Source organism: Priapulus caudatus, unplaced genomic scaffold (genome assembly GCF_000485595.1).
Source record: "Priapulus caudatus unplaced genomic scaffold, Priapulus_caudatus-5.0.1 Scaffold509, whole genome shotgun sequence".
Taxonomy (NCBI): Eukaryota; Metazoa; Priapulida; class Priapulimorpha; order Priapulimorphida; family Priapulidae; genus Priapulus; species Priapulus caudatus.
The window spans coordinates 78299-93430 of NW_014577570.1; the positions used below are offsets into that span (position 1 = coordinate 78299).

General features: G+C 43.0%; 2 protein-coding genes across 2 annotated transcripts in view; both read left to right on the forward strand.

The window, feature by feature from the left end:
- Positions 1-5077, forward strand: part of LOC106811148 (elongation of very long chain fatty acids protein 2-like) — a 36951-nt gene extending 31874 nt beyond the window's left edge. The window contains exon 8 of the mRNA XM_014814686.1: positions 4034-5077. Within this exon, the coding sequence (XP_014670172.1) occupies positions 4034-4208 (175 nt within the window). The 3' untranslated portion in view covers positions 4209-5077. The remainder of the gene's footprint in view (positions 1-4033) is intronic.
- A 6544-nt stretch (positions 5078-11621) lies between these two features.
- Positions 11622-15132, forward strand: part of LOC106811145 (TBC1 domain family member 25-like) — a 49384-nt gene continuing 45873 nt past the window's right edge. Inside the window, exon 1 of the mRNA XM_014814684.1 lies at positions 11622-11752. Within this exon, the coding sequence (XP_014670170.1) occupies positions 11699-11752 (54 nt within the window). The 5' untranslated portion in view covers positions 11622-11698. The remainder of the gene's footprint in view (positions 11753-15132) is intronic.

A 15132-nucleotide genomic window follows, 5' to 3' on the forward strand; every position in this document is an offset into this window, starting at 1 on the left:
ACCGCCGAATTAACAGAGGAGTATGTTGTCTATATGCGACACATGGAGGAGGCCCAGGTATCGGGGCGTCATGGACAGGGGACAGCATATTTGTACTATAAACTTGACAGAAAATGAGTTTTGTGAACACAAACACTCAATTCTTGTCAAATCCTGTGCCCACAAAATGCCTATTTGTGAACACAAAACTCAATTCTGTCGACCGGTTCGCACAAAAGCTCAATTGTAAATCCAAACTCAAATTCTGTCGAACCGGTTCCACAAAACTCAATTTTGTAAAACACTGTGACCGAAACTCAATTCTGTCGAACCGGGTTCAGCAAGACTCGAGTTTGTTGCCCAAATATGGCACACGCATGCTAAGAAGGAGCTACCATTGCGTGCAGAAGAACTGCCGGCTTGGCAGAATGCGTCATGGTCGGCCATCTTGTTTCTTTCTGACCAATGGTCAGCCCTTCTTAGCCAATGGCGTGTGCCATATTTGGGCAACAAATGCGAGTCTTTGTGGAAGCCGGTTCCGACAGCAATGGAGTTTGGATGTACAAAATTGAGTTTGTGGGACAGGATTGACAGAATTGCAGTCTTTGTGTCACAAAATTGAGTTTTGTGGACAGGAAGTTGACAGAAATTGAGTTTGTGCTGTTTACAAAATTGAGTTTTGTGGAACGCGTCGACAGAATTGAGTTTTGTGTTTACAAAATTGAGTTTGTGGAACGCGTTCGACAGAATTGAGTTTTGTTGTTTAACAATTGAGTTTTGTGGAAAACGTCATTGACAGAATTGAGCCCTGTCTGCGCTGCGGGCCCGTACCAGGAGGAGTTAGTGCCAATTGAGTCAATACGCGTCATAAGCAGCCTCAATAATTTCGATCAGTTAAGTCATGAGACGTATATATACATTCAAAACTATGATAGGACAGCATGTCCTGCTGTTGTGATAACTTCACGGCTAGACCGGCTGCCATTAGGAGTGTTGGCCTGAACTTTGATATCATGTAATGATTAATGATTGAATGATTAATGATTGATAATCATAATCCCCCCCCCTAATACTAACCCTAACCCTAACGCTAAATGACAGATTAAACCACAAACTAATATATGACCATGACAGGCATCTATATATTGATATATTAGTATATATATTACTATATACGCCCCCTATAGTGTGATGTTTTTGTGTCTTGTTTCATGTGATAAACATTGACGTTCAGTATGCGCACACATGCGCGCAGTTTAACGTGGCCCAGAGCAAGCAGCATGCGTGATATTGTTCGATAGCAAGCAGCACGCACGCACGTCTACGAACACACGCACGGCACGCATCGCACGTCACGCACGCGCCACCACGCACGCACGCACGCACACACCTATATCTCATGCCACGCACGCGTGTACCGTGCACACGCCACGCACGCACGCACGCAACGCACGCACGCATGCACGCAGCGTGTACGCTGCCACACTGCACGCCGCACGTTCTACGTGTACATGCATGCCACGCACGCGCAACGTACCGCAGCACGCACACATGCACAACGTGACTTCACACGCGCGCACCACACGTCACTTGCGCGCGGACGCTTACTGTGTACGTGCACACACGCCGACGCCACGCACCGCATGCACGCACGTGCTAAGTTCACAGCACGCACGCACAGCGTGTAGCTTACACACCACGCACGCACGTGTACGTGCGCCACGCACACACACAGCAACTATGCACGCACGTGTACGTGCGCACGCCACGTCTACGGCACATGCGCACCACTCCGTGGCTGTATCCGCTACCACGCACACACCACGCACGCACGCACGCACGAAACGTGTACTGCACACGCGCGCACACACGCACGCACGCCCCACGTCACGTGTACGTGCAGCACACAGCGAACGCACGCACGGCATGCACGCACGCTGATAAGTTAACACGCCACGCCACGCAAGCGTGTACGTGCACACCACGGGCGCACGCGCACGCACGCACGCACGCGACGGCCCGTACGTGGTACGTGCACCATGTACGTGGCACACGCACGCGCGCATCGCACGGCCAGACGTGTACGTGCACGGCCACCGCACGCAGGCCACGACGCTGTAGCCTGACACGCGCGCACACACGCAGGCGCACGCTACGCGCAGGCCACGCACTGCACGGCATTGCACGCACCGTGTAGGTACACATGCAGCGCACACGCACGCACCCACCGTGTACGTCGCACATTCACCGCGTACGTACACACGCACGCACGCATGCATGCACGCAGGTGTACGTGCACACGCACGCACGCACGCACGAACGTGTACCTGCACACACACGCACGCACGCACGCGCGCACGTGTACGTGCACACGCACACATGCACGCACGTGTACGCACGCACGTATACGTGCACACGCACACACGCACGCACACACGCACGCACGCACGCACACACGAACGCATGCACGCACGTTTACGTACACACGCACGCACGCATGCATGCACGCAGGTGTACGTGTACACGCACGCACGCACGCACGCACGCACGTCTACGTGCACATGCATGCACGCACGCACGTGTACCTGTACACACACGCACGTGCGCACCAACGCACTCATGCACACACGTGTACTTGCACACGCGTACGCACGCACGCATGCACGCACGTGTACGTGCACACGCACGCACGCACGCATGCACGCACGTGTACGTGCACACGCACACACACACGCACGCATGCACGTACGTGTACGTGCACACGCACGCACGCACGTGTACGTGCACACGAACGTACGAACGTGTACGTGCACACGCACGCACGCACGTGTAAGTTCATACGCACGCACGCACGCACACACGCACACATGCACGCACGTGTACGTGCACGCGCACCCACGCAGCACGCACGTGTACGTGCACTACATAAACAGCGCTTTCTATCAGAACATGTGGTCATTCATCTGTAAATGTCAAGCAGCACGCTTCGCTTCTGCCAACCATGACACAACAAATAGGCCTACACGTGACCTAATTTATGACGTCACGTGAAACACTCCTATTATATATTATGTTATTATGACCATTAATGACATTAAAGTTGGGAACACTCCTAATGGAGTATCACCCTAACTTGGCTTCAGAGATAACTTTGAAGGCATGCCAGATCCAATATGTGTTATAGGGCCTATATATATATAAATATTAGAGGTAGGCCTACACCGGATCCAACTTTTTAAGTTGGCCGGAACTATCATTAGTAGGCACATCACTTATAGGGCGAGTAGAACAATGCTCAAAGTTCTAAATACAGGATGGTTGACATTGGTTGTTACTGTTTATGAATCAGCTGTTTACAGTACAGCGAATTCTGTGGCAAAACCTGCATGTTGCAGTACCCCTGGTTTTAGTCTATTAATACTATTACTAATAGTAATAGTATTATTATCAACTAACGGACAGATGCGATTCCTGTGGCTCTAAGAGTATTTGATTTTGAAAGAAAATTAATCTTATGAATCACCTAACATCAGTTAGGTCCGGTTCAGTTAGTTATATAGCCAACGTTCAAGTGGCAAGTGTTTTTGGGGCAGAAAAGTGTGAAGTTGTTAACACTATATTGTCACCAAGTTGACTCTCAACTACATTCAGTGACTAATCTTTTGATTTTGATGACGCTTGTAGCAGAAATAAAATTAGGAAAAAGTTCCGGTTCCGGCCGACTGTTTCTGAAGGGTTCCGGCCAGAACCGGAATGCTGAAATATTTAAGATCTGGCCGGATAGTTCCGGCCGGATCCAAGTTCCGGTGCACCCCTAATATATATATATCGAGAGAGAGAGAGAGAGACAGAGAGAGAGAGAGAGAGAGAGAGAGAGAGAGAGAGAGAGAAAGAGAGAGAGAGAGAGAGGAAGGATAGATGGATTTTAAATTGGCATTATCTTGTGATGAGAAATATTATTAATGATGATGGGGGGGGGTAGAAAGGTTTTCTTCGGCTAAGTCATTAACCTCATCAGATGCTGTAATCGCCTCTTATTGCTGTTCTGGTGCAGGTACCTCTTCACAATGATAGTGCTCTTCGCCAATTTCTACATCCAGAGCTACATGAAGAAAGCACAGTTGACAGATGGCGCCACGAGGCAGGACTCTAACAACAATACTAAACATATCATTCATCAGAATGACACACTCAACAATAACCTTCCCTCTGTGAAGAAGTCCGATTAGGTGGCACCCCCAGTCGATGGGAGCCACACTGTCCGAGGACACGATGCATTCTGAAACGTTTGGTCGAATTAATTTTATTGATCCTGGCAAGTCTAGGAAATGCATTTGTTTCTTGTTAATTTATTTTTGAAGGGTGGTGTAAAAATACGGCATGTTCCACTTCGTCATAGTGTATTAAAGTGCTGTATTACTATGTAGTGTTTTCATATGCAATTATTGTAAAATCATGTTGTAGCTTTGGCAAACTGGCTCCAAATTATCACCCAACAAGAAAGTGATAGTACTTATTTTAACTATGCTAAGTTCTACTTTGTTAATGCTGAAGATGAAGCACTTTTATGCCAGGCATGAACATCATAGCAGTAGTTTTACTACAGTGGGGCCAATTTAACATGAACATTTTTTCAAAGCTTAATTACCATGGCATGGAGCTAATATCATATGGGGTATGTACGGAAATCATTCTTTTTTTGTATGGATAATTTGTAATGCCTGATGAAATTACCAAGAGGAGTGATAGATTTTGAGAAAAAGGTGATATAAAAATATAGATGAGTTCTATATAGAATGATATCTAAATGTTTTGGTGTGAAAAGCGTGTATGGTACTGGTATTGGTAATAGAAATGTTATTGAATTTAAAAATAGTACATCGTAAATTCCTTCTGATGCAAATTTTTTTCGGACATGATTTTATGGCTCCTGATATGAAAATATTTTTACAGAACGAAAATAATTCCTGACATTGAATTTGAAAATAGTACATCGTAAATTCCTTCAGATGGAAATTGTTTTCTGACATAATTTTTTAGAAAAACTATGGAAAAAAGTGTTTTAAGTAAGAAAATAAAAGTCCTGATATTAAAAATGTGTTAAAATGTATGTGTTGCAATTAATTCCACTTTGGCTTGCGATAGTAACCCATCCACTTCATTTTCGATGGCGCGATTTGATTTAGTGTTGTTTAAATATCTTTAAAGGGACAGTAGCCTCTAGGATTTTACTGCATACAACTGTACTTACTGTATAACAAATCGTCTATACCCACACGTATTTGTTACCGAGATACCTAATTTAAATGTTAATAATTAATACACATCAACGCTTACGAAATTTGAACGGCGCATGACACCGCGACCGTGCTGCCACGCCCGAAAAAGTTGCGTATTTGACAATTTATTTGGCACGTTACAGACGCGAGGGCTAATCACAAAAGTGCAATTATATTTATACGCTAAATGCTATTTAACCGACGATATTCATTTTAGGGGGCAATATTTATCCATATATAACTGAAACTATATGTCGTTTATAAGAGATTACAATCCTTTTGCTTTTAAATGAATAAATAAGAAACACCGCTCCGGTCTGTAGCGCTTGGCTCGAAAGTGGTTTTGCGCAACTTATCAGATCGGCACTTTGAGTGGCGCCACCGTCGCTGTAATCAAACTGTAGTCGTTAGTTTTAAAACATTAAAAAAAAATATTCTAATGGTGATTGAACAATGAAACTTTTTATGTAGCGTAATTATAACCTAAATTAGGCTGAAAATAACCCTAGAACCTAGAGTAAACTCTCCCTTTAATGCAAAATTGGTATTTTCCCACCACCCTGCCGATAAAACGTCTATAGTACATTAAAGTTATGCAAAACATGTCGGAACGCTGCATAACAATTTATTACCAGCGCATTGCTAAGAAAACTCAAATTCCAACGTAGTGCCATCTACCGTCACAAATTGTGATTTTCATTTGGTTATCATTGTGATATTATAATATGCTAATACTATTACGAAAAAATCCACATGTCTGTGTCTTAGGGGCAGGGGGGTAACACCGTTGTCACGTGGTATGACGTCGGGAGCTCTGCTTTTAGGCAGTGCCTAAATCTGAATATTATATGTACCTAAAGATGAGGTGTTCAGCTTATATATAATTTGATAAAGATCAAAGGCGAAGAAATGTAAAGTCACGTCAAACTGTGACAGAGGTTCCAATTTGGGAAAATTCAAGAAAGGGATCACTTGTGCAAGCGCGTAGCCAGGGGGCCTGGGGTCCCTAGGACCCCCCCAATCAAAATCAAAATCCAAATTTTTTTTTCTCTATTTTCTTTTTCTCTTAAAAGCGCGTAGGTGGCCTAATCCTGGCCTCATTAAAAAAATTACAATTACAATTTTAATTATCTGATATCAGATAGGCATTATATATTTTTAGTACCGTATTCAAAAAAATAAATAGAGCTGCAGAAGAAATAGTATTGTCAACAAAACAGCGTCTAAATTGATTTTAAAGCACTATTTTTACATTTAACTCAAATAAAAAATTTCAGACCACCCTTGCTACTCGCTACTTGCTACCCCCCCCCAATCCAAATTCCTGGCTATGCCCTTGCACTTGTGATCCCTTTCTTGAATTTTTCCAAATTGGGACTGCTGCGGTGCGCAAAAAAAAACAGGAAAAAAGTTGTGGCGGGCTGCGACATGTGTTTGTCACGGCGCAACACCAATTTTTATTAAGTATACATGTAAAATAAAATGCAAAAAAAAGTTTTTCATTTCTAGTTGGTTAGATGGGTTCAGTTTAGGCCTGGCCTATTATAATACCCATATCTGTCCAATGTAAGTCTAGTTTGTTTTTAAAGCAGTTGTCCGTCTTGGCCTCGACAACAAATGTTGGCAGTGCGTTCCATGCATTCACCACTCTTTGGCTAAAGAAGTGCTGTCGCAAGTGCAGCCTGGATCTATTTTTGAATAGTTTCAGGGGATTACCTCTGGTGGTTCCGGTTGCCGGTGTGAAAAATTGGTTGCTATTAATGTTTTCTTTGTCTGTTAAAATTTTGTAAGTTTTGATCAGGTCTCCCCTCACTCTCCTCTGATCCAGTGAATATAGACCTAGGATTTCCAGTCTCCTTTCGTATTCCAGGTTACGTATAGAGTGGACTAGCTTGGTTTCTCTTCTTTGCACTTTTTCTGACAGGTCCATATCTTTCTTATAGTAGGCTGACCAGGCTTGCACACAGTACTTTTTTTTTATTTGATCGATCTCAGTACCCCCATCGCTTTGTTTGCTACTCTGGTACACTGTAGAGTGGGTTTCAGGTCGCTATTTATCCATATCCCAAGATCTTTTTCTTCAGTGATCTCATCTAACATTCTTCTTGTCTCAGCCTCATTGGTCATTGAGTACTCAAACTGTTCGTTATTTCCTCCTATAAATGCATCCGTTTGCACTTCCCGACGTGAAACTTTAATAGCCAATTCCTTGACGATTCACACATCATATTTAGATCATGCTGCAGTAGCATGCAGTCCGTTGTTGTCGATATAGATTTCCAAATTTTCGTATCATCTGCAAACATTTTCATATCACAAATCGCTATGTCCGGGATATCGTTTACATATACCAGGAACAGTAGTGGTCCTAGGACCGATCCTTGCGGAACCCTGCTATCTACTGAGCACCATTCCGAGTACAGTCCTCGAGAAAGCTTTAAATCCAGTTTATGAGTGTTCCTCTTATTCCATACGCTTTCAATTCTTCAATAGCCTCATGTGCGAAACGGTGTCAAATGCTTTTTGATAGTCTAAAAAGAAGGTGTCGATGCAATTACCATTGTCAATGGCCTTACTCCAAGCCTCAAATGTCTCTAGGAGATTAGTCAGACAGCTCCTCGACGTAAATCCATGTTGGTGTTCTGTAAACAATTTGTTCTCATCTATGAATTTTACTACTTCATCACGCAATAGCGATTCCATGACCTTACAACACACACATGTTAGTGAAACTGGTCTGTAGTTCTCAGCAGCCGTCCTACTCCTTTTTTTGAAGATAGGCGAAACTCTGCGCTTTTTCCACTATGTTGGTAGGGTCCCTTCCTGTAAGGATTTTTGTAATATTAATGTGAGTGACAATACAAGTCCATCAGCACATTATTTTAGCAGTTTCGGGTGTGTTCCATCAGGTCCTGCATGGTGACTTGCCTGGCTTCAGTTCTCTCAGCTTCTTTTCCACGTGTGCAGCTGTAATCTCAATACTGTCCAAGCTTGTACCAGGTTGCACTCTGTCTACAAAATTCGGGATGTTACCCACTGGCTCCTTTACAAACACCGACTTGAAATAGTTGTTCAGTAATGATGCTGCTTCTTGGTCGTTGTCTGTTAACATACCTTCTCTTTTAGCTAATCAAGTTATTCCAGCTTTGACCTTCTGTTTCTCGCGCACGTACCGATAAAACTTCTTGGGGTTGCTGTTGAATACATCAACAATTAAGACCTCGCTCATAATTGTGACCCACTCCAGCAAAACCAGGATTAAGTAGGAAATTCTACAAATTGAGTTATGCGTATATATCTGAATAGATTATTTAATTACCTTTAAAATGATACATAATATTTGGCTATATCTAAAGAATTGACCGATCTACAGCAATTTGAAGATCGGAAACCGACTTATTCTGGAATATGCAGCTTTTGAGATAAAGCTTTCCGGGTAAGGGGCCCAGTCAATGAGCCAAGGGATGAGCGGTCAGGGGTCCTTCAAAATATTTTTTATTTATTTATTTTTTAAATTAAAAATGACCATAATAATCTAGAGATATCTGAACCTATATATCCGGATTAAATATGCACTTAGGAACTTATTTGTGTAAAAATCTCTTTTTTGTCCAGGTAGGCCATTTTCAGCATTGACATGTGTGTGTGCTCATTACTCAAAACAATGACTTGTGACTTAGTCCGTATTATGCTGGAGCGGGTCACAATTTTTCTTGGCTTTGTTACACAATTAAGTTGGAAGTGATTTTTCTCTGTTTAACATAATTGGCCTAATCTTTTTCTCTGCGTAGTCTACAGTACTTTTAAGTAAAATTTCCTCTTGACGATCTGCAGCCCGGATATACGCGCGAAGCGCGAACAGCGCCGCCTCGCGGCGCCTTTTCATCCAATTCGCTGCCCTCTATGTAGAACTAACTACTCGAAGCCCTCTGGGTACTACAGAAAGCCGGATAATCGGTCAATTGAGCAGTTCTGGCGATTGCAGAAGCCTTTCGACTCTGCACGTAGGGCGAGAATAAATCCAATGGTCGTAATTGCTAATTTTTTTGGTCGGCGCTTTACGTTTTCCTCTAGAAAAGCGATTTTCAATTTATTGAATTTAACGCCCTGAAGTTATTCTCGTACATATGGCGTCCCATAGATGGCGCGACGAGGCTCTCTTCGAGGGATTTTCCAGAGAATTTTCCACACCAGGAACGGCGAATAGGCTTAGACTGCCCCGCGGTGGAGAGTTCGACACGCTGCACTAACTATAAGTTTAGTGTAGCGAAAGAGACTTGGCCGAATTAACGTCCGTACCAGTCTAACTCGAATCGTGACGTCGGCTTTTCATTATCGTAGCCATGTTGGTTCCCCTGACTTCATTGGCTAAGCCCGTTGATTGATGTTTGTTTAGACTCAGAATTCCCACTAGACGTTCTCTGGCAAAAAGAACCCGCCGCCGTGGCGTCAGCCGTATGTGCTCCCACAGCAGAATCAGTGCGGGCGTCTGAAGGTCTACGAATGTTAAGAATTAACTGCCGGCAAAACCTTTCTGCATTTAACGTTCGCAAACTTTTTCAATATCCGTAGGTGAAACAGAGTAGGCCTAGCCTATACGGCTATAGTATTACGAAACATTAAGATTTTGTACTAAGTAAATACATTTACCCGACTGTTGGATGATATTTCTTTTTAAATCGTATGAAATACAGCGAGTGTATTTAGTTAGCATTATATCTATTGAAACGCTTCAAGTGCCTGTGCCTTCAAGTCTATGGAAAACTACGAAGGTCGGAGATTGCCGCCGTCACGTACACGCGCACGGCGAGAGAGCCGCGCGAGCCGAAGACCTTTATAATCCTTATTAACCCGTGCGCAGAGCGAGCGAGAGAGCGAGAGAGAGAGAGAAGAGCAGACTGTGGGAGTGCGAGAAGAGAGAAAGAGAGTGGGAGAACGCCAGATAAGGTACGAAAATACGGCAGGTGACGGTACAACGCGACGAATGTACAAACGCGTGTCAATCCATAATCGGAAAGCCCCCCTCAAAGCCGATGTAGCCGAGCCGATGTACGTGTTCCGAAAACTGCGCGATGTTAGGCTGCCCGCTATACGCATTCGCGCCGCGAACCGGTGCGCTTCCTTGGGCGCGCGAATGCGGACAGCGGGGAGCTATAGCTATATACATCCCGCGGTCGCGTGCGCCCAGTCCCGCGGAAGTGCGCGGCTTAACCGCTTTCGGCGGTCGTGGAACAACGCATCTTCTGCGCAAGGCCATCTTGTATCCGGTCTCTCTTGTTCTGTATTGCTTTTCGAACAGGTTGGTCAGCCATCTTGGTGTCTGGTTCTTATTCGGTGGTCTCTTCCCTGGTACATTCCTCCTACTATAAGGTCTTCAATTCTTTGCTCTAACTCCTGCCAAGCACTGTTGGTGTCCAAACCTCCCAATACTGTCTTCCAATCAGTGGCTTTGATTTCTGTGTTTAAAGATATATAATCTCCTTTCCAGTAGTTTCGGCCTTCGTACTTGTGTTTCAGGCTGTTTGGGTCCAGGTGTGTTATGGTCGTCCATGCTAGTCCAACGTGATCGCTCTTCCCGATGGGTGCCAAACAACTCACTTCCTCGATCGTATATTCTCATCATTTGTGAAGATCAGATCAAGTTTAGATGGCTCTTGACCTTCTCTATATCTTGTCGGTACCGTCACATGTTGCAATAGAAACATGTCCTGTGTCTTGTCGATGAACCTACTGTGGAATGACAGTGGGCTGCAACTGGTGCAATAGTTCACATAATCAACCTCGGGTATATTAAAGTCACCCATAATCAGAACATGCGTCTCCTGTCCACTCACTATCTTAGAGAATAGATCAATCAACTCCTCAATTGTTCTCCTGTGTACTACTACTAGCTGGTGATCGATAACACACTCCTATGAGTAAAACATTCTCTCCAGTTAGTTAAGACCTTTGTGGCCTTTTAGGTTTATTGTTCGCTGCAATCAAAGTACATCAACAACCACGGCAAATATAGTAACTTACTGATGTAAATTTTAAAATATGGCTAAAAAAAATTTACGATCGGGACTTTCTGAACTTTTAACGGGACACCGGGATCAGCATGTTGCACTGAAACGATCGCAGCGGTACACTTGGTGCGTCTGCTGTGTTATTTGGCACGGTTATTTTGATAGTTATTGTTATTTTGCGGTTTATATAAAATAAATATATAATTCTCTCATAAAGTGAGCTTGTTTCTATTGATTATATTTGTGTTGTTATTTTTAGTGACTGTGTTTTTATATTTAGCACAGCATATAATGATCATATAATGTAATGATAACTACAGCCGCGGCGACGATGACGATACAGACCTTACGACACGTGACGTCAACATAACATGGAGGGCGAAAGTGAAATATTTACCCACGGTTTTACAGATATTTGAACACAACATCGTTATGGCGTGTCCATTTGATATGTCAGAGAGGGAGGCTGTTAGAGTTAGGGTCAAGGTAGGAATTCGCTGATAATTTGCGTGTTTGTTCGGCCAACCAGTCAGTTTTTAAAGGTTTCGATCTTTGCATGCAATCATCTTGATCTTGATTGTGTACTGCGTCGACCGCGTATACGCGTATTATGACGCAGGTGGTGGGGCATGGTGAAATTAGGCGCTCCCGGCTGCGACCGCGACACAGATGGCGTCGATTACGGTCTGTGTGCAGGCATTCCAGTCCACGATGGTCCGTGGCAAGAATGAGTTCTTGAATTCCTCTGTTGAGGTTCTTGAATGCCTCTAGGCTCTAGAGTCTAGGCTCTAGGGGTAGCGCGTCTCCCAAGTCCGAAATAGTAGGTCTCAGGGGAGAGATAGTGATCCGCTAGATGGCGCATTATTAGTATAAATAAGTTGTGGCTATAGAAATCAGTTAATTAACCCTAACCCTAATCCTAATCCTAACCCTAACCCTATCCCTAATTCAAAAAAAAATTAAATAAAATAATTCGGCGCCTTTCGGACTTGGGAGACGCGCTGCCCCTATTAGCAGCTGAGGTTCTTGATCATCAATGAGTCACTGAAACTGATCTGATCACAGCACAGGCACTTGGATTTAGAACGTCTCAATAAAAAAAGTAAATAAACACGAAATGTGTTTACTACCAAAGTCTTAATGGGAGAGTTTACTCTAGGTTCTTGGGTTATTTTTAGCTAATTTAGGTTATAATTACGCTACATGAAAAGTTTCATGGTTCTATCACCATTAGAAATATTTAAAGAAAATGTTTTGAAACTAACGACTACAGTTTCATTACAACGACGGTGGCGCCACTCAAAGCGCACGATCTGATAAGTTGCGCAAAACCACTTTCCAGCAAGGGCTACAGACCGAGGATGTTTCTTATTTATTCATTTAAAAGCAAAAGGATTGTAATATCTTATAAACGACATATAGTTTCAGTTATAATATGGATAAATTTGCCCTAAAATGAATATTTTTTGGTTAAATAGCATCTAGGTATAAATATAATTGCACTTTTGTGATTAGCCCTCAGGCTGTAACGTGCAAAATGAATTGGCAAATACGCAACTTTTTCGGGGTGGCAGCACGGTCGCGGGTGTCATGGCCAGCCTAAAAATTACTTCTTTTTTTTACGAGAGGTTTTTTTGGATTTTGTATGAAAAAAAGAGCTCTCGTAATTTTTTTTACGGAAGCTATTTTAGGCTTGACCAGAGCTACTTTTTCATAGCATGATTTTGTTACAATTTTCATGATTTTGATGCACTGACTCGACTCTAATAATGTCTCATAAGCCAGAAATTGTGTCGAATTATCGTAAAGGTGTTTCCCAAACGAAAGTCAAGATTATGCTTTGGCGAAATCGACGAGGTCACCTAATTTTCATAATGGTGACAAAATCACGGAGGCTGGGTTTACATGTTGCTGTATGCATGTTGTGTACTTAGTATGAATGCATACACTGATTGTCTCATTCGCATTATTTTTTTTTCATTCAAATCTTGTCGCAGCAAGGCAGCTTATATGTCTGTGCAAAACAATGCTAGGGACGGGTGGAAACAGAAAAATCTCATTATGTCTTTAGTGTCTAGCCAGTCAATAAAAAAAACTTGCTTGCCCGAACAGGCAAATGCAATTTCAAGCTACTTGCCCGGGGGCGAATTTTGGTTGCCTCGGGCCATCGGGCAAGCAGGATTGTCGAGCCCGGCACCGCAGGGTCCGAATTTCGGCTGAAAATCTAGTGGACAGCAGGACCACCAACTTCACTAACTTCAGAAAGTTGGTGGACCTGCACAAAAATTTGGTGGTCCGCTTATTTACTAGCAGTGAGTAACAAAATAGTATATATAGAGATAACCATTGGCATTAAAACAGCATACATGTAACTTAATTAGAGTTGGTCAAATAATGTTTCAATCTCTAGGAATGTCGGGGGAGCTTCTGGGTAAGGTTTTACTTTCGTTTTTCTCCTCCCCAGTCCACGGTACCCCCATGCATAGATCAATGCTGCCACACATCCGCAAAGTTACAAGTGCCTAGAATCTTTAAGTACATACACAGTTTACATTGCTTCTAGACATCTAACTGAATAAAAACAGTCCACTTTCTACATTTTAAGAAAAGTGACGAATTCAGTTAATGGATTTGATTACGTGCGTGTCAGCTGTCACTGGTTGTGCCCTCACTCCCCACGATAACCCCTGTGATATATAAACTAATTGTTATTCGGTCATAAAAACACTGGCATGCCGGCGATGCCACAATCGATTTCTTAGACTGTCGCGAGTTTTTGTTCGTGTGGCGAATCATGCGTTGAGGGAGTTCACTCAGCTCTCTACGTTGAGGAACGGGTCGTATTATGCGCTCCCGTTTACAAGTCTGTCTAAACTTCCGTTGCGATAACCGTAGTATTTCAGCGTAATATGAGGGGAAAAAGTGCCGGTCAGGAGGACCGGCAATTTCGTAGAGATGGTGGCACAAGCAAAAACTTTGTGGGCTCATGCCTCTGGGTCAGAACTAATTTCGAACGCTGCCGGCGGCACGGGAGCTATTTTCTCTTGTATCTTCCAAAATTTTCGCTCTCGTAATTGTTGTTACCATCTGGAGCGCTTTGAAAGCTGACGGGAGCGAAATCGCTCGCCGCTCCTGTGTATTTTTTTCGCTGGTCATGGCGCCGTTCAAATTTCGTAGCGTTGATGTGTAATTAATTATAACAATTAAATTAGGTATCTGGTGACAAATACATGTGGGTATAGACGATTTGTTATACAGTAAGTACAGTTGTATGCAGTAAAATCCTAGAGGCTACTGTCCCTTTAATGTTTCTCTACTCTATTTCGCCTATTATTGTCGCTAATTACCCGTAAATGCCGGTCAAATGCTCATCTGCAACACACAAGTACACCGCAGGAAGTAGTGTGGTAGGAAACGTAGGTACGAACTGTTTCCCTTCTCGACAACGAAGTTCTGTTTATAATACATATATATATCAAGAGTACATAATAGGAGAAGAGTATGACACCGTTTTAACAGCGTTTTGCATAGTTTTCAACTTGTAAATATTCTATCAATATGTGAATAAATATATTCAAACTTTACCTTATTTTCGTCTATGATTCTCCCTTAATCATATGACACCACCAATTTACCTGAAAATCGTATGTGTTTCGAGGTATGTGTATGTGGGAGTTCATTGAAAGACACTGTATATCGAACGATGAGAAGGTATGTCTCAAACAAAATAAAATAATGATAAATTAATTGAACACATGCTAAAATGTATTGCTTATTCACACATTTTTCTGTTATATTTATCAACAGCCTCCTCACAAATGGGATAATGTCTCAGTTCAACATGTCAGCACAGCATGGAGTAAAGA